The sequence below is a fragment of the Moschus berezovskii genome, chromosome 1 (genome assembly GCF_049115385.1).
Source record: "Moschus berezovskii isolate FMDL1 chromosome 1, NW_MosBer_1.0, whole genome shotgun sequence".
Classification (NCBI taxonomy): Eukaryota; Metazoa; Chordata; class Mammalia; order Artiodactyla; family Moschidae; genus Moschus; species Moschus berezovskii.
This window is the reverse complement of record NC_142460.1, coordinates 9,634,477-9,653,743: the sequence shown is the minus strand read 5'-3', so window position 1 is coordinate 9,653,743 and position 19,267 is coordinate 9,634,477. Positions and strand designations below refer to the sequence as shown.

The 19,267-nt window shown below is 42.3% G+C and overlaps 1 protein-coding gene across 3 annotated transcripts in view; it reads right to left on the bottom strand.

The window, feature by feature from the left end:
* Positions 1–17,657, bottom strand: part of PIK3R4 (phosphoinositide-3-kinase regulatory subunit 4) — a 76,497-nt gene extending 58,840 nt beyond the window's left edge. For 2 of the 3 annotated variants that reach the window (XM_055416555.2, XM_055416570.2), the window contains exons 1-5: positions 17,181–17,657; positions 15,284–16,067; positions 8,059–8,192; positions 6,341–6,923; positions 2,190–2,324 (exon numbers count right to left, since the gene is read on the bottom strand). In XM_055416555.2, the coding sequence (XP_055272530.1) occupies positions 2,190–2,324; positions 6,341–6,923; positions 8,059–8,192; positions 15,284–16,016 (1,585 nt within the window). In that variant the 5' untranslated portion in view covers positions 16,017–16,067; positions 17,181–17,657. Of the gene's footprint in view, positions 1–2,189; positions 2,325–6,340; positions 6,924–8,058; positions 8,193–15,283; positions 16,068–17,174 lie in introns of all 3 variants that reach the window. The other variant, XM_088835193.1, reaches the window with a different exon arrangement.
* Positions 17,658–19,267: the final 1,610 nt, after the last annotated feature.

The window sequence follows — 19,267 nt, the reverse complement described above, 5'->3', positions numbered from 1 at the left end:
CGGTCAGGACATACTCTGGTGGTGCAGGTGCTGGTTAACTACACTTTGCTGCTAAGTCACTTCAGTCGTGTCCAACTCTGTGTGACCCCATAGACGGAAGCCCACCAGGCTCCCCGGTCCCTGGGATTCTCCAGGCAAGAACACTGGAGTGGGGTGCCATTTCCTTCAGCCGGAAAACACACTGCAAGTCCTGACAAGACTTCACACGAGCTGGCCACCACCTCCTTCCCTGATCTTGTCTCCTACCCACCCTTTCTTTTCATTATTTACTCAGCTGGCTGTCTTCCCCTTACTAAAACAGTCTCAAGAGAGCAGGGATCTTTTCTGTCTCACTTACACCATATCCCTAAATGCTCGCAGCAAGCACACAAACTGCCTGATGCAAAGTTGATGTTTAACAGTTATCCGCTGACTAAAGAATGAAGGCAGAGCCCACTTCTGGTGCAACCAATGTCAAGGGAAAAGGTGGTCTGAAAGGTACAATTCTATATTCATGTTAAGAAAAACTTCAGATTAACTCCCCAGAAGTTTTATTGTCTAACTTCATTAGTTAAAACATCCAAGGACTTTCCTGGTGGTCCAGGGGTTAAGAATTCACCTTGCAATGCAGGGGACGTGGGTGTGAACCCTAGTCAGGGAACTAAGATCCTACATGGCCTGGAGCAGCTAAACCCGTGAGCCACCATGAAAGATCCCGCGTGACATAGTAAAAATTCCAAGTGCCCCAACTAAGGCCCAATGCAGCCAAATATATTTAAAAAAATAAACAGTCCAATTACATGCTTATAGGATGCACAACAGTATTATTTTCCAAGTAATTTCAAAAATTTCCTGATACATTCTAAGTTTAAAATTATTCCGGTGTTTTCAACTTCAAATAATACTGTTGCATAAAATGATCCATTTAACAAGCAAATGAAACACTACAGCTATCTTCAGTTCAGTTCAGTTGCTCAGTCGTGTCCAACTCTCTGCGATCCCAAGGACTGCAGCATGCCAGGCCTCCCTGTCCATCACCAACTCCCGGAGTCCACCCAAACCCATGTCCATTGAGTCGGTGATGCCATCCAACCATCTCATCCTCTGTCGTCCCCGTCTCCTCCTGTCCTCAATCATTCCCAGCATCAGAGTCTTTTCCAGTAAGTCAACTCTTTGCACGAGGTGGCCAAAGTATTGGAGTTTCAGCTTCAACATCAGTCCTTCCAATGAACACCCAGGACTGATCTCCTTTAGAATGGACTGGCTGGATCTCCTTGCAGTCCAAGGGACTCTCAAGAGTCTTCTCCAACACCACAGTTCAAAAGCATCAATTCTTCAGCGATCAGCCTTCTTCACAGTCCAACTCTCACATCCATACATGACTACTGGAAAAACCATAGCCTTGACTAGACGGACCTTTGTTAGCAAAGTACTGTCTCTGCTTTTTAATATGCTGTCTAGGTTGGTCATAACTTTGCTTCCAAGGAGTAAGCGTCTTTTAATTTCATGGCTGCAGTCACCATCTGTAGTGATTTTGGAGGCCAAAAAAATAGTCTGTCACTGTTTCCATTGTTTCCCCATCTGAAAAGTAGATTTCTCTAGTTTTTCTGAACTAGAAATATCTTAGAAAACATCTTAGTATATTATTTGACTTATAAATATTCAACACAATGAACATTAACTAAAAGCCTGTTAAAAATCTGTATGGATGTAGAGAAATGTGAGCCAGGGACAGACCTTACAGAGTTCACTGTTACATTGTTCCTTTATGATAAAAGGTATGGGTTTTGATACAAGAATCATAGGTAGTATAAAATAAACAGTTTATGACTGAGTATATGTCAGAATATACTCACATACGTAGGAAATGTTTAGATTCCTTAGCTATGGTGTTGTCAATGTTTTTCCTTTTATCCTATAATTAATTATTTTATAATTCAGCTAGCTTTGCTGTCGACACAAGTCAATTCTGGTTGAAAAACTACTGAGCTTAGAACCTGTGGTGACAGGTTGGTCATTTTCTGGCGAGATAACAATGCATAAGAAAGCATAGAAGAGAACAGTCAAACGATAGGAATCCTTCCCTCTGCACATCTGGTGTTCTTTCATTTTACATCAGAATTACAAAAGAAAGTTTGCTGCAAGCTCACATTCTAAATAACAGCAATTCATTCTACATAACAAAGTCTGGAAGAGAAAAATCATACTACCTGTGTCATAATTTCCATTGGGATGTGTAACTTCATCTATTTCTTCACTATTTGGGTCATTTTCCATATTGAGATTTTTCAACTGTACTAATTCCAGGAATCTCAAAGCTGTTTCTGCCAGCAGAGCTATGTTTTCTATAAAAGGGAGAAAATTTATAATAACTATAATCATAAATTTGTATAATGCTTATAACTTATTTTCTCTAAATCTTAATACATATAAATAATAATTATAAAACTAAAGAAAAGCAGGACTTTCCAATTTAGCACTTAACTTAATCTGACTTTTAGTGACTAATCTCATAATCTACAACTATATCCAAACTACCAGTTTAAATCATAAAACATAAACTTCTTTTAAAAATACAGAAATGTACAACATGGTAACTACAGTTAAGATTGCTGTATGGCATATATGAAGGTTTTGGAGTAAATCCTAGGAGTTCTTATTACAAGGAAAAAGAAATTTTTCATTTCTTTTTATTATTATCTTTGTAAGATGATGGGTGCTAACTAAACTTACTATAGTAATCACTTCACAATATATGTAAATCAAGCCATTATGCTCCACATCTTAAAACTATACAGTGAGGTATGTCAATTACATCTCAATAAAACTGGAAAAGATATTAAATAACCAAAATATAGCACTCAAATCACTTGAGGCAAAAAAAAAAAAGATTAATTCTTCCACAAAGATCTATCTTTCAACAGCATCATACTGAGTAAGAGACACGCAGCAGGCTACCAGAGAGAACACGTTTCACACTCAATTAAAAAGCTGACCTGTAGGATCTCCCAGATCCTGGCTCACACCCTGACCTTGACAGGTACCAGCTGACGGCTCAGCCAAACTGAGTCTCAGTTTCCTCGCACATAACTGCGTCAGGACTGCCTCAGAGGCTCACTGCCCACGCACATTGACCCTTAAGGACTGCTTCACAGCGGTCCTCGGGTTCCTGCGGAACCAGCGTGACGCTGTCTGCCATGCTCCTGCAATGCTCTGCCTCCTCTCCTTCCTCTCTGATCCTCTAAGACTCTTCCCCACTCCTGGCCACTGTGGAAACACCCGCTCCTCAGGGCTGCTGCCACACCCGCTGCTGACTGCCTGCTGGGGGCTTGCGCTTTCCTGCCCCGCCCGCCTCAGGCACTCCTGCCTCTGCCCTTCCCCTCTCGATGCCCTGCTCAGCCTGTGGCCACGCCTCAAAGACAGGCTCTTTCTCCTCAGTAGTCAGTGGCACTGAACGTGAGCCACCTCATTCTACTCATTCTAACTCACTTTTTCCTCACTTTCTAACATCTCTGAAATAGAGACGCATCCCACCATAACTGACGCTTTTTAGTCTATCAAATACAGTGGTTCCCTTCATCGTGGAGTCCCACCCCTACGCTTGCTAGGTTCAACGCTTTTCTGAACAGAACAAAAATGTACCTCTAAGCAAGCAAGTTATTGATACCTTGCGGTGCCCACTCACCCTAAAGACAGGAGAATTCTATACCATTCTCTGATGATTCCAGATGAATACTCCCACTTGAACGAAAATATCTTTATTAGGAAAAGTCTCTTCTTTTCCTGGGCACCTCTCAAGTCTGAACAGATCTATTACTTATCTCCCCATTATGCTCATAAACCACAACACACTTGTCAGTTCACTTTACACAAGATACAAATCTATACCAGCATCTCTTGAGTTTAAAAACACGACAACAAATGAAAATTTTAATTGATTTTTAAACATTTATCATTATTGACACGTGTGGTTTAATTACACTTAGCCATACAAGTTCAAAGAGACTTCTGACCCTATGTAAAAACACAGCCTTCTCATGCTTACGCCATGGCTCGCCACAGCTGGGTGGCACGGCACTGCCAAGGTCCTGGCACTGACCCTGGGTCACCACGGCCTCTCACCCTGAGATCCAGCAGACAGATAAAAGCAGGATGCCTCAAAATCAAGGTCCACACCCGCGGCTCTGAGAAATGAGAAAGAACCAGTCCTGGTACACTCCGGTGGTATCCCTCAGCCTCTCCCATCCCCAACTCCTCAGCTGGGAAATGAAGAAACTCTAATACCTACTGCTCAAGACTGGTGTGTCAGCTTCAACAGCTAGAAAGACCTTAAAATCCAGAACCTAGAACCTGGAGCCTATTACACAGAGTGAAGTAAGTCAGAGAGAGAAACACAAACACTGTATATTAAAGCAGATATATATGGAATTTAGAAAGACGGTACCAACGATCCTACATGCAGGGCAGCCAAGGAGACACAGATGTAAAGAACAGACTTCTGGACTCAGCAGGAAAAGGCGAGGGTGGGATGATTTGAGATAGCACTGAAACATACACACTTCCAAATGTGAAACAGATGACCAGGGCAAGTCCAATGCATGAAGCAGGATACCCAAAGCCAGTGCTCTGGGACAACCCAGAGGGATGGGGTGGGGAGAGAGGCAGGAGGGAGGTTCAGGCTGGGGCAGACACACGTATACCTGTGGCCAATTCATGCTGATGTACGGCAGAGACCATCACAATATTGTAAAGGAATTATTATTCAATTAAATTAATTAAAAAAAATAAAGAATCCAGAACCTATTTCAGAATCTCTGTATCTTTTACAATTAACACTTGCAACCATGAGCAGTACATGCCTTCACACAAAGCAGATTTTTCAATAAACAGTCACTACTGTTTTTATGCTATGATTGCTAGTAAATATGATATATTAATATAATACCTACACATGAGAATCTTACCTATTCACTACAACTGAGAAAAGACAGACACACTGGGCCAAAAGTAGCTTATAATAGTCTAAAAAACACGGCTTGTTTTAAAAAACCATAGGCTTTTCTTTAATTTTATTCAGTGCAATTAAGTTGATCCTTGAACAACATCTGAATTTTTCAATATTAAATTGAAATATTAAAATATTAATATCAAATAATATATATTTGATATTTATATTTTAATTAATATGACAGCATCACACAATCCACGGCTGGCTGAAATCCACAGATGCAGAACCATGGATGAAGGGCCAACTATAAATTATAAGAGGATTTTCAACTGTGCAGAGGGTCAGTATCCCGAAGCCCTACGTTGTTCAAGGGTCAACTGTTTTTCTCTTTACCAAGTGAATTATAAACATGCTTTGTTCCAAATAATAAACCTGGATATGTCTTTAAAGAAGCCTAAAATTTACACCTATACAGCTATGGAAATCAAAAACCGTAAATAGGCAGATGGATAAGTATTTTTTAAAAGGCCAACAAGCAGCAATCACTCTGTGGATGTGTGTAATAAAGACAGAGTCCAAATACCATTTCTCACATTCCATTAAATAACACGTGTATCATAAAATAACGAATAATAAGCAAGCATCTTTCAAAGAAAGAGACGTTATCACCACCACACACATGTCACATACTATTTACAAAGACTTCAGAATTCCTCATTTCCGTCAGATTATATCTTAGAAATAAATCATGGAATTATGTGAATATTTTAATGACATTTTCCGTGCAGAAATAAGCATTCAAAATTAGTTTAGGGAGCTAAAAATACAAATCTGTTGTCACTTGATTTTATAAGTGAGAATTATAAACACTTATAAAAGCAGGTAGAGGTGTTACTGTAACACACCCACTTCACAGAGAAGCCACACTTCCTAAGCATCGTGGTAACTGAAAGCACCTTCAAATTCGGTGACCTAACAGGCCAGGTCCTTTCAGCACCAAACTACCCAGCAAAATTAATCTTTTTCAACAGCAATAGACTGTTACACCCTAATACTAATATTCAAGACAACATATCTATTCAGAGAAACTTCACAAAGGCCCAAAGACACTAGATCAGAAGCACATACTTGTAAACATCTTACTCCAAATTAAATGTAATACTCCCAGTAAAATCATAAAATTCTGTGCCATATATTTTTCACTTAATAATTCTGATCACTTCCAATAATGACTACACACAAAGCTTGAGTTTCATGAACACATCAGCTATAAATATTAACAAAATGTATGCAAATATTTCAAGGACCAAAGTTCAAGGTTATCTTTGGAATTTCCAAACATATCAGGGAAACGAGGTGTTAGGGTCAACTTCAGGATGTCAGCGGTCATTTACTGGGACAATAAGCTCTTACCAGCATAGGCTAGCCTGACGATCGTGGCGTCATCCTGGGCCAAGTGGGCTATGCCTGGCAGGATGTACTCTGGGTAAATGTTGACATCGTTGCGAGGAACCTCCTTCACAAGAGCAAGAACTTTAGTCAACGTCCTCAAGGCTTCGGCCCTCACTCTGGGAACAGAGTCACTGCTGAAATGCAAAAGATAAGGAGTAATACGATCCAAAAGAATTTCTACACTTAATCTCGGGGCCAAATGGAGAATAAGTTCCAAAGCGGCAAGCTTGGAGTCGCAGTATTTCAGGGTCTGCAGGCAGGACGTTATAACCGACACCAAGATAACCAGCCCATTCTCCTTGGGCTCTCCGTCCGCTTTCTCCAGCAGATCGTGTCCACATAGATTGTGAATAATGTTGTCCAAATCCTTCCTTATAACTAGAATACGCTCATCTGCAGAAAGAAATGTTTCTTTGGCAAACTGGGCCATATAAGGCTGAAGAAAAGTATAGAATATTTCAGGAAAGGCATTGCCACGTTGCTGCTTTAAGTAATCTTCTGCCTCTAAACGTTTATCTGGTTCACGATGAATCATCTGAGTTACCTACATCAAGGGGAGAATGGGAGTAAAACACAGATTTGAGAAAAGCAAACTAAATCACACCAAAGCTACAACACCAACTTACACATGATTTAAAGGGATTCTGAGGTAATACTGACTCTTTCCAATCTTCACCTTTCAAACTACTTTCAGAACCTGACTACTGAGTAAAATGACTCTACTATCATCCTATAAAGCAAGAGGAAATCACGTGGTAACGTACTCTAGCTGGTCCAGACACATAAAGAGGATCAAGTCTTAAAAAGTAGTCACATTCATTCCTTTTACAGCTAAGAAAAGGTAGGCCCAAATTCATAAAGCTACTCAGCCAACACTGAGAACAGACAGGCACGCCAGCTCCTTAATCCAGTGCACTGTGCACTGGACGTGAGCTAAACTGGCTTCCTCTGGAGCATCTTACTTTTTAATATTTGCCATTTTTAAAAGAAATCAAAATGCATGTTTCCCTACCTCACTAAAGAATATTTTAAAGACACCATATAACCTTTCCATGGCTCAGAATCATCATCAGATGCATCAGTTACTACAGTAAATGCCGTAAAAAAAATCCCCTCAAATAGCAGTCTGGATATACGGCTGACGTGACCTCCCAGAATTCCTCACAGCTGATCTGCTATACTCTCTGATTCAAGAGCCCCCCTGCCAGACCTGCCCTCAGAGTCAAGGGAGGTCTACAAAGCTAGCTGCTTCTATATGAAATGCCCCTACACTGCTGTATTACCCTCAAGCTGATTCTCCTGTCTCCTCATTTTACATATTTATCCTCTTCATTACCTACTGGCAAGCTCTATCCTGGACAACCTCTCTAATGTCCAAGCACTCTTTATTTCCTTCCAAACCTGTCCAAAGCAGAGTTAGCATTTTAATGGAAAGATGTGTGTGTGTGTGTGTCTGTGTGTGTGCGTGTGTTTGTAATATAAAGTCAAATGAGCTCTGTGTCTAAGAAGAGGGAAAAATTATACATTTCTGCCTAACAAACTAAAAACGATAGGAGGCTTATCTTAGTCTATGGGGCTTTATTGCTTGTTTCAAATTCAGAATGTTCCAGAGAACTAATACAGAAGGGAGCATATAATTCTATTTAAAACATTATGGTAAATATTTGCAGCATAGTTACCAATTCTCTGATACTGCGATCTTCAATTTTACTCAGCACCTGTTCAGGGAAAAACTGCCCATTTCGATAGGCCAAAAGTTGAGAGAGATCAAACAGAGGCACGCCTTCCGTAAAAAGCTCAGCAATCACACAACCTGGAAAACAGCAGGAAATAATTCCACTAAAAATGAAAGGCAAGAGATCCTTAATACAAATCACGAACTCAGAGAATTCGTGAATCTCAAGATATAAAACTTCTTGAATGTAACAGACAACTACAATCAAGCAAGGCAGAAAAACGTCCACCAGCGAGTCATCAGTTTCCAAAAGCATGAAGTCAAAAAGGGCCTACTTAATTTTTCTCCTTAAAAAATTAAATCAAATAAAATTACTTCCTTGTCCTCTAATTTAAAACGAATGCACTACACATGCATTATATATACACATATATTAAGAGATACAAAGATAGATTGAAAGTCATAATATAGTGTTAAGAAACTACTGAGAAGTATCTGACAACTCATTTACTAAACATTTAACAAAGAGCTATCAGGTTCCTACTAAACACTAGACTTGAACAGTGCATGAAACAGATAAAATCCCTGCCCTCATGAAGCTCTTATTCTAGAACAGAGAAAGCAAACCAGCGAACAAACACAATTACAAAATAGGAAGTGTTAAGAAGTGTGGTTGTAAGATTAAAGGGGAAAAAAAGAGACACACTGCATAGTGCACTTAAATAATCTTCGAACAAGAAATAAAGTATCCACATTCCCCAAAAGACAAAACAGTTTCACTGAATCATTACATGACACACATTTAACAAGTTTTAAGGAGATCTTTGAACAACCTGAGTCACAGCTTTGCATGTACCCGTCCCTCTGCCTAGAATGCAACTCCATAGAGAATCTTCATGGCTTATACCTAAACCTCCTTCAGATCTTGAATCAAATGTCATCTTAGCAGTATGGCATTTCTTGACTGCCCAGTTTAAAACTGGAAGCCCCCTAACACAACTACCCCAGCCTCAACACCTAGCACAATCCTCTCCCCACAGCACCAAATGCCACATTTTATATTTTATGCATCTATTTCTTTACTGTACATAAACCCACTAGAATGTAAACTCCATAGGGATTTTTGTCTATTTTGTTCACTAAAAAATCTCTAGCAACTAAGACAGTTCCTGATATAATACTCAAATTTCTTAATTTCTATATAGTATCAAGTTTTATAATAAAAAAACTAAAAATGGCTATTAAGAACACCAAAGCAAAAAGAAAACAGAACTGAACAATACTATCAGTATCAGTCAGTTCAGTCGCTCAGTCGTGTCCGACTCTTTGCAACCCCGTGAATCGCAGCCCACCAAGCCTCCCTGTCTGTCACCAGCTCCCGGAGTTCACTCAAACTCATGTGCATCGAGTCAGTGATGCCACCCAACCATCTCATCCTCTGTCGTCCCCTTCTCCTCCTGCCCCCAATCCCTCCCAGCATCAGGGACTTTTCCAATGAGTCAACTCTTCGCATGAGGTGGCCAAAGTATTAGAGTTTCAGCCTCAGCATCAGTCCTTCCAATGAACACCCAGGACTGATCTCCTTTAGGATGGACTGGCTGGATCTCCTTGCAGTCCAAGGGACTCTCAAGAGTCTTCTCCAACACCACAATTCAAAAGCGTCAATTCTCGGGCACTCAAGCCTTCTTCACAGTCCAACTCTCACATCCATACATGACCACTGGAAAAACCATAGCCTTGACTAGACAGACCTTTGCTGGCAAAGTAATATCTCTGCTTTTTAATATACTATCTAGGTTGGTCATAACTTTCCTTCCAAGGAGTAAGCAACTATCTTTTAATTTCATGGCTGCAATCAGCATCTGCAGTGATTTTGGAGCCCAAAAAAATAAAGTCTGACACTGTTTACACCGTTTCCCTATCTATTTCCCATGAAGTGATGGGACCAGATGACACGATCTTAGTTTTCTGAATGTTGAGCTTTAAGACAACTTTTTCACTCTCCTCTTTCACTTTCATCAAGAGGCTTTTTAGTTCCTCTTCACTTTCTGCCATAAAGGGTGCTGTCATCTGCATATCTGAGGTTATTGATATTTCTCCCGGCAATCTTGATTCCAGCTTGTGCTTCTTCCAGCCCAGCATTCCTCATGATGTACTCTGCATATAAGTTAAATAAGCAGGGTGACAATATACAGCCTTGACGTACTCCTTTTCCTATTTGGAACCAGTCTGCTGTTCCATGTCCAGTTCTAACTGTTGCTTCCTGACCTGCATATAGGTTTAAATAGCAGTGAAAAGAAGAGAAGCGAAAAGCAAAGGAGAAAAGGAAAGATATTCCCATTTGAATGCAGAGGTCCAAAGAATAGCAAGGAGAGATAAGAAAGCCTTCCTCAGCCATCAATGCAAAGAAATAGAGGAAAAACAACAGAATCGGAAAGACTAGAGATCTCTTCAAGAAAATTAGAGATACCAAGGGAACATTTCATGCAAAGATGGGCTCGATAAAGGACAGAAATGGTATGGACCTAACAGAAGCAGAAGATATTAAGAAGAGGTGGCAAGAATACACAGAAGAACTGTACAAAAAGATGTTCACGACCAAGATAATCACGATGGTGTGATCACTCACCTAGAGGCAGCCATCTCTGAATGTGAAGTCAAGTGAGCCTTAGGAAGCATCACTATGAACAAAGCTAGTGGAGGTGATGGAATTCCAGTTGAGCTGTTTCAAATCATGAAGATGATGCTGTGAAAGTGCTGCACTCTATATGCCAGCAAATTTGGAAAACTCAGCAGTGGCCACAGGACTGGAAAAGGTCAGTTTTCATTCCAATCCCAAAGAAACGCATTGGCAAAGAATGCTCAAACTACCACACAATTGCACTCATCTTACAGCTAGTAAAGTCATGCTCAAAATTCTCCAAGCCAGGCTTCAGCATTATGTGAACCGTGAACTTCCAGATGTTCAAGCTGGTTTTAGAAAAGGCAGAGGAACCAGAGATCAAATTGCCAACATCCGCTGGATCATGGAAAATCCAAGAGAGTTCCGAAAAACATCTATTTCTGCTTCATTGACTATGCCAAAGCCTTTGACTGTGTGGATCACAACAAACTGTGGAAAATTCTGAAAGAGATGGGAATACCAGACCACCTGACCTGCCTCTTGAGAACAATACTATAAACTAGATCTAACTGATATTAAAGGAACACTCACTCCATCTAACAGAATACAAAATTCTTAAGTACATGTGGCACACTCTCCAGATGAAACCATATGCTAGACCATAAAACAAGCTTCAATGAGTTTTAAAGGACTGAAATCATAGAAATTATGTCCTTCAAACCACAATAGAATGGAATAAATCAGTAACAGAAGAAAAATCTGAAAAATTCACAAATATGTAGAATTAAACAACACATTCATAAATAACCAATGATCAAAGAAAACTTACAAAGTACTTTGAGATGAATGAAAATGAAAGCAATATACAAAAATGTATGGGATGCAACTAAAGCAGCACTTGGAGAAGATGTGAACTATAAACACCTATTTTGTAAAAGAGGAGCTGAAAACAATAATCGAATCTTAACCTTGAGAAACACACTAAAACCAAAGGAAGAAGAAGGAAAGGAAAACCAGACACTGGGGAGAAAATTTATGCTATAGGGTAAAAATACACTAGAGAACATGACCAAAACCAAAAGCTTGTACACTGAAAAGCTCAACACAGTAACAAACTTACTGACATGACTCAAACTACTAAAATCAGATAGGAAAAAGGGGATATTACTACCAACTTCACAGAAATAAAAAGAATTCTAACGGAATAATTTAAATAAATGTATGCCTGCCAAAAATTAGACAAACTAAATGAAATGGGCAGATTCCAAAAAAGATAAAGATTACCAAAAGTGACTTAAAAGAAAATCTGAACAGACTTTATAAAGTGATGGACCTTTATTAAAAACCTCCCACAAAGAAAAACCTAAGCCAACAAGTGAATTCTGCCAAACATTAAAATGATTAACAGCCATCCTTGACAAATCCTAACAAAACAGAGAGGAGAAGGAACACTTTCCAAGTTATTCTGAGGCCAATTTTACCCTAGTAGCAAACTAGACAAAACCATCATAATTAAAACTATACATTAATATCCCTGATATAAAAATCCTCCAAAGAATATTAGCAAACTGAAGGTTGGAATTGAAGAGTCCTAGTAGTAGTAGTAAAGTTGCTCAGTCGTGTCCGACTCTTTGCGACCCCATGGACTGTAGCCTACCAGGCTCCTCCATCCATGGGATTTTCCAGGCAAGAATAATGGAGTGGGTTGCCATTTCCTTTTCCAGAAGAGTCCACACCAACAGTAATAAACAAATTAGGGAAAGAGAGAATACTTGAGCACACAGAATGCTGAAGGCCTATGGTGGAAGGTGCTGGAATTGGAAGATCATCATTTTGCAACCATCACAGTAAAGATCAAATAAGACAAGAATGATTAACAGATGCCAAGTCAAAGAGGAAATTGTGATAACTGGCAGGATACTAGCATGGTGTTAAAAGTTTCTTCCCACAGGTTGCTTTACTAATTGCAAGGGATTAAAAACAAAAAGTACCTACAGAAAGGAGAAATTGGGCAAGAATTTGACCACATGAAAAAAATAAACATCACCAATACATACCATTTGCTCCAGATACCATAGTAAGAAGACATCATACACAGAGGCCCTGAGAATAAATAACCTGAATCTAATCACAAGCCTTCTTATAGGAACAGCGCAAAGCAACAGAGGAAAACAATAGAATGGGAAAGACTAGAGACCTCTTCAAGAAAACTGAAGATACCAAGGAAAGATGTCAGGCAAGGACAGGTACAATAAAGGACAGAAACGGTAGGAACCTAACAGAAGCAGAAGATATTAAGAAGACATGGCAAAAATACACAGAACTATACAAAAAAGGTCTTAATGACCCAGATAACTATGATGGTGTGATCACTCATCTAGAGTCATATATCCTGAACTGTGAAGTCAAGTGGGCCTTAGGAAGCATCACTATGAACAAAGTTAGTGGAGGTGATGGAATTCCAGCTGAGCTATTTCAAATCCTAAGAGATGATGCTGTTAAAAGTGCTGCACTCAATATGCCAGCAAATTTGGAAACCTCAGCAGTGGCCACAGGACTGGAAAATTTCAGTTTTCATTACAATCGCAAAGAAGGGCATTGCCAAAGAATGTTCAAACTACCGAACAATTGCACTCATTTCACATGCCAGCAAGGTAATGCTCAAAATCCTTCAACTTAGGCTTCAGCAGTATGTAAGCCAAGAATTGCCAGATGTACAAGCTAGATTTAGAAAAGGCAGAGGAACCCGAGATCAAATTACCAACATCCACTGGATCACAGAGAAAGCAAGCAAATTCCAGAAAAACATCTGTTTCACTGACTATGCAAAAGCCTTTGACTGTGTAGATCATAACAGACTGCGGAAAAATTCTTCAAGAGATACCAGACCACCTTACCTGTGTCCTGAGAAAACCGTATGCAGATCAAGAAAAAACAGAATCAGACATGAAACATTGGACTGGTTCAAAATTGGGAAAGGAGTATATCAAGGTTGTATGTTGTCACCATGCGTATTTAATTTCCATGCAAAGTACATCATGCGAAGTGCTGGGCTGAATGAATCACAAGCTGGAATCAAGATCGCCGGGAGAAATATCAACAACCTCAGATATGCAGATGATACAACTCTAATGGCAGAAAGTGAAGAGGAACTCAAAAACCTCTTGATGAAAGTGAAAGAGGAGAGTGAAAAGGTTGGCTTGAAGCTCAACATTCAGAAAACTAAGATCATGGCATCTGGTCCCATCACTTCATGGGAAACAGATGGGGAAACAGTGGAAACTGTGTCAGACTTTATTTTTTTGGGCTCCAAAATCACTGTGGACAGTGACTGCAGCCATGAAATTAAAAGATGGTTGCTCTCTGGAATAAAAGCTACGACAAACCTAGACAACGCATAAAAAAGCAAATACTACTTTGCCTACAAAGTTGTGTATAGTCAAAGCTATGGTTTTTCCAGTAGTCATGTATGGATGTGAGAGTTGGACCATAAAGGCTGAGTGCCAAAGAACTGATGCTTTTGAATTGTGGTGCTGTCCCTTGCACCGTAAGGAGATCATACCAGTCAATCCTAAAGGAAAAATCAACCCTGAATATTCATTGGAAGGACTGATGCTGAAGCTGAAGCTCCAATACTTTGGCCACCTGATGGGAAGAGCCAAATCACTGGTAAAGACCCTGTTTCTGGCAAAGATTGAAGGAAACAGAAGGGGCAGCAGAGGATAAGCCGGTTGGATGGCATCACCGACTTGATAGACGTAAGTTTGAATAAACTCTGAGAGTTGGTGAAGGACAGGGAAGCCTGCTGCTGCTGCTAAGTCACTTCCGTCGTGTCCGACTATGTGTGACCCCATAGACGGAAGTCCACCAGGCTCCCCGTCCCTGGGATTCTCCAGGCAAGAACACTGGAGTGGGTTGCCATTTCCTTCTCCAATGTGTGAAAGTGAAAAGTGAAAGTGAAGTTGCTCAGTTGTGTCCGACCCTTAGCGACCCCACGGACTGCAGCCTACCAGGCTCCTCCATCCATGGGATTTTCTAGGCAAGAGTACTGGAGTGGCTTGCCATTGCCTTCTCCGACAGGGAAGCCTGGTGTGCTGCATTCCATGGGGTCGCAAAGAGTCAACCACAACTCAGCACCTGAGCCATAATCGCCTTTAAGGTCTCAGCGTAAGTATCATCCTTCCAATAAAAATTCCTTTCCTGACTCTGTCTCTCTACCCATCACCACCAAAGACTCATTTAAGTATCCATATGTTCCTGTAACAGTACCCTAAGCATATCACCACCACACCAAAAAACAGTGCACCAAAATGAAATCTCTTTTCAATATCAATCTTTCCATTTAAAGGGCAAGCACCTTGAAAAGAGAAACGTAATTATTCATCTCTCTCACTTAAGTCAGTGCCTGACCCATAAAGAATTCAAATATTCCTTAAACATCTGAATAAGCAGACCACTCTGCATTTTCTAGGTACTTAAAACACATTCAATGAAATAATGCATCTTTCTGAACAGTAGGTGGATTTACCAAAAAGTCAGTTTTCTGTATTCAAGAGTTAAAATAAACGCACATTCCCACCTTAGCAAAGTTGATCAACTCAAATACCTGCTGAAAAGATATCCATTGCTCGCTTCAATTCTCCTCTTGTTCTCTGATTGCTGTTTAAGTCTACAAGTGGAGTTGAAGGATCTCTCATATATTCTAACTCTGTGGCAAACAATCCACCATCGACAAAACGTTCAGGAGCAATGTAACAAGTTCTCCTCCGTGAAGTGTCGAAAAAATAGTTGAAATCTGCTGGGTTGTCCTCTGGAAGGTAAGTGGGCTTGAAACTGGCAAAATCCGTTAAAAGAACCCAGTTCCAACTGGTGACCATCACGTTCTCCGTCTTGATGTCCCCGTGACGGACGCCGGATTTGTGCGCTTGGTCCACAGCTGTGAGGATCTGGAAAGCGACCCAGCGCTTCTCGATGTTATTTAAGAACGGACGGGTGCTGATGCGGTCGTAGAGGTTGTCTCGTACGTACTGCCGGAAGAGCATGGCTGCCTTCTCAGAAGCTTTTTCGGCAGCTTTCTGGAAAGGCAGGCAGTTCTGGGCGGAATGAAGCCTGATTTTCAGTTCCTCCAGCTCTTGTTTATAGCTGGTGAGAGGCAACGTGGGATCCTGAATTGCAAAGACCTTCACAACCACCAGGCCTTCTCGGTGCTTCGCTCGGGCAACTTTAAAGAAGCGCGTACTCCCCAGACTCTTATCATATTCGAAGTCATGGATGTCTGAGAAGTAACTCTCCACAGAAAGGATCTGGGAGGGAGCAATGCCAGCGAGCTGGTTTCCCATGATGGCAGCAGGCACCTCTGAGACAGCAAGTTAGGATACAGCACGTACTTTCTGAAAAAAAAAAAAAAAAAAGCAGCAATGAAACATCATTTTTCATGTGGCATCCTTCTACAAGGTAGATGTATCATATTTCTCTTCCACCCCACAAGACTGTACTTAACAACTCCTTCAGTTCAGTTCAGTCGCTCAGTCATGTCTGACTCTTTGCGACCCCATGAATCACAGCACTCCAGGCCTCCCTGTCCATCACCAACTCCCGGAGTTCACTCAAACTCATGTCCATGGCAGCCTCTAAATTTCAGACATATTTATCTTAAAAGATCTTATTTTGTCATCCTTTCCGGGATGTAACACGAAAATAGGCCCCATCAATATTAAGTTGAAATGTCACAATGTGTATTTTCTGATGCTTGAAAAATTTTACGAATCTTTACTATGTGTTCAGTATTGTGCTTGGGGCTGAAAGAGTCACCAAAGTGCTATGTGACACAGTTATCTGTTGAAGAAAAATCTGTAGCCTTGAAAAAGAAACCCAAGCACATCTTAAATCGAAGAGTCGCCAAATACAAACAGGTTAGGCTTGGCTTCGCCAGTGGCTCTGATGGTAAAGAATCTGCCTGCAATGCAGGAGACCTGGGTTCACTCCCTGGGTGGGGAAGATCCCCTGGAGAAGGAAATGGCAACCCACTCCAGTACTCTTACTTGGAAAGTCCCATAGACAGAGGAGCCTGGTAGGTGACACAGTCCACGGGATCGCAAAGAGTCGCATACGACTGAGTGACTTAAAAAAAAACGCAAACCATCACCATATCGTGGATTCGTCCAGCCTGAACTCCAGCGTGCCTTCCCACTCAGCTAACTGAAGGCAGAAGAGCTCTTTGGTTTACAACAACAACAGGGAAGAACCCCTGGCAGAGATGCTAAAGGAAAGTAAATCAAAACCCTGTTTGCCAAAACACAGCCCAAGGTTTTCCCAGTTCGGATCTTGCAGGAAATCAAAACACCCTCCTTGCCAAAACATAGCCCAAGGTTCTCCTAGTTCGGATCTTGCAGGAAATCAAAATACCCCGCTTGCCAATCAAGCCCAAGGTTCTCAGAGCTCAGATCTTGCAGGAAATCAAAGCACACAAGCACGCACGGCCGTGCACACACGCAAACCTTTACCCCGGGGCTGTGGGAAGTGTCCCAAGCCGACGGCCCGCTGCCTCACGAGGAGCTCACGGCGGATCCCTTCGGGGTCTGGGCGGCAGAGGGAGCCAGCAGCCGGGCGAAGCCCCCTCGGAGGGAGGACAGGGCAGCCCCGGAAGGCGTCCGGGACCCCGGCGGCCCGCGCGGGACACCCGGGGAGCTCTCGGGGCCGCGGCTGACGAGAGCCCAGCGCCCGAGGGGCGGGCCCGCCAGCCCCGTCGCCTCAGAGGCCACGCGTTCCCGGGCCTCGCCGTCCTCTCACGCGGGCCTGAACCGTCAGCGTCCTCCGACTCCCCCAGGGCCTCCCGCGCCAGCGGGAGACGGAGCCCGGAGGGCCGGCCGGCGTCCAGGGCCCGGTGAAACGCCGCTCCTCCCGCGGAGGCCGGCCGACGCCTTGCGGGCCGAGCTCCCGCGAGAACCCGCCGGCTCGGCACCCGCCGGCTCGGCCCCCACTTCCTGTGGCGGAGAGGAAGTGACGTCAGAACGAGGCTGGAGGCGGAGCGCGGGGGCGGGCCTGGTTGCCAGGAAACCAGGGAGGGGAGTGGCCTCGCCCCAGGAGCCTGGAGGAAGAAAACAGGAGGGCGTCCCTGGTGGCTCAGCTGGTAAAGAAGCCATCTGCAGTGCGGGAGACCTGGGTTCCAACCCGACAGAGGAGCCTGGTGGGCTATGGGTGACTCCAGGATTCTTCCCTGGAGAATCCCATGGACAGAGGAGCCTGGTGGGCTATGGGTAACTCCAGGATTCTTCCCTGGAGAATCCCATGGACAGAGGAGCCTGGTGGGCTATGGGTAACTCCAGGATTCTGACCTGGAGAATTCCATGGACTGTATAGACCATGGGGTCGCAAAGAGTTAGTCACCACTGAGCGACTAAGCACACTTGTTATGCCACAGTTTGGGGATTTATTTATTAAAACACACTGTTATTTAATTGATATAACTCCTTAGATTATTATCAAAATTATAACTGAAAAGCAGTTGCCCTTTTTTTGTATTATTTGTATTTTTAAATTTATGTATTTGGTAGGTTAGGCTTTCCTGGTGGCCCAGTGGTAAAGAATCCACCTGCCAATGCAGGAGATGCGGGTTCCATCCCTGGGTCAGGGAGATTCCCCTGGAGAAGGAAATGGCAAGCCCACTCCAGTGTTCTTGCCTGGGAAATTCCTTAGGCAGAGGAGCCTGGTGGGCTGCAGTCTATGGGATTGCAAGAGAGTCGGATAGCACTAAGCGACTAAAATAACAAATAGCAACAATGATTTGATAGGTTAGTCTTCAGTTGTTGATTTCCAGACCATATATATGTGTGTGCTGTTTTCGTTGTAATTATTTTTGTGGAAATCGTTATCATCACCATCCTGGTTATATTATTAGATAACATTTGTATGCCTGCTACCTGCTGGTCATTGAAAATGAAGATATATCTGTGTATAAAACAGGGGCTCTGTTTTCTAGTATGGGAAAATCTGGGATTAGATAAGAACAGTTACGCTACTTGTGCTTTGAGAGCATCAAAGGGGCAAATGGCTAATTGAACCTAGTCATGGAGTTGTGGGTCCTTAAAGTGTTCTTGCCTGGAGAATCCCAGGGACGGGGTAGCCTGATGGGCTGCCGTCTGTGGGGTCGCACAGAGTCGGACACGACTGAAGCGACTTAGCAGGAGCAGCAGCAAAGTGTATTTTAATGAGATTTTATTTACCCATGTTCCTCGTGTAATATTGTTTTCTCTCATTCTTGGTAGACAAGAGCCATACATAGCCAGAGTAAAATATCCTTTTAGAGGAGCAAAAACTATATTTTTGACAAAAAAAAATGGGGGTATTTCATTTAGTTGTATGTTTTGGGCTTCCCTTATGGCTCAGCTGGTAAAGAATTCGCCTGCAATGTGGGAGACCTGGGTTCAATCCCTGGGTTGGGAAGATCCCTTGGCGAAGGGAACTGCTACCCACTCCAGTGTTCTGGCCTGGAGAATTCCATGGACTGTGTAGTCCATGGAGTCGCAGAGATGGACACGACTGAGCGACTTTCACTCACTTATTCCCCATCTAGGTCTTCTACACAATCCCT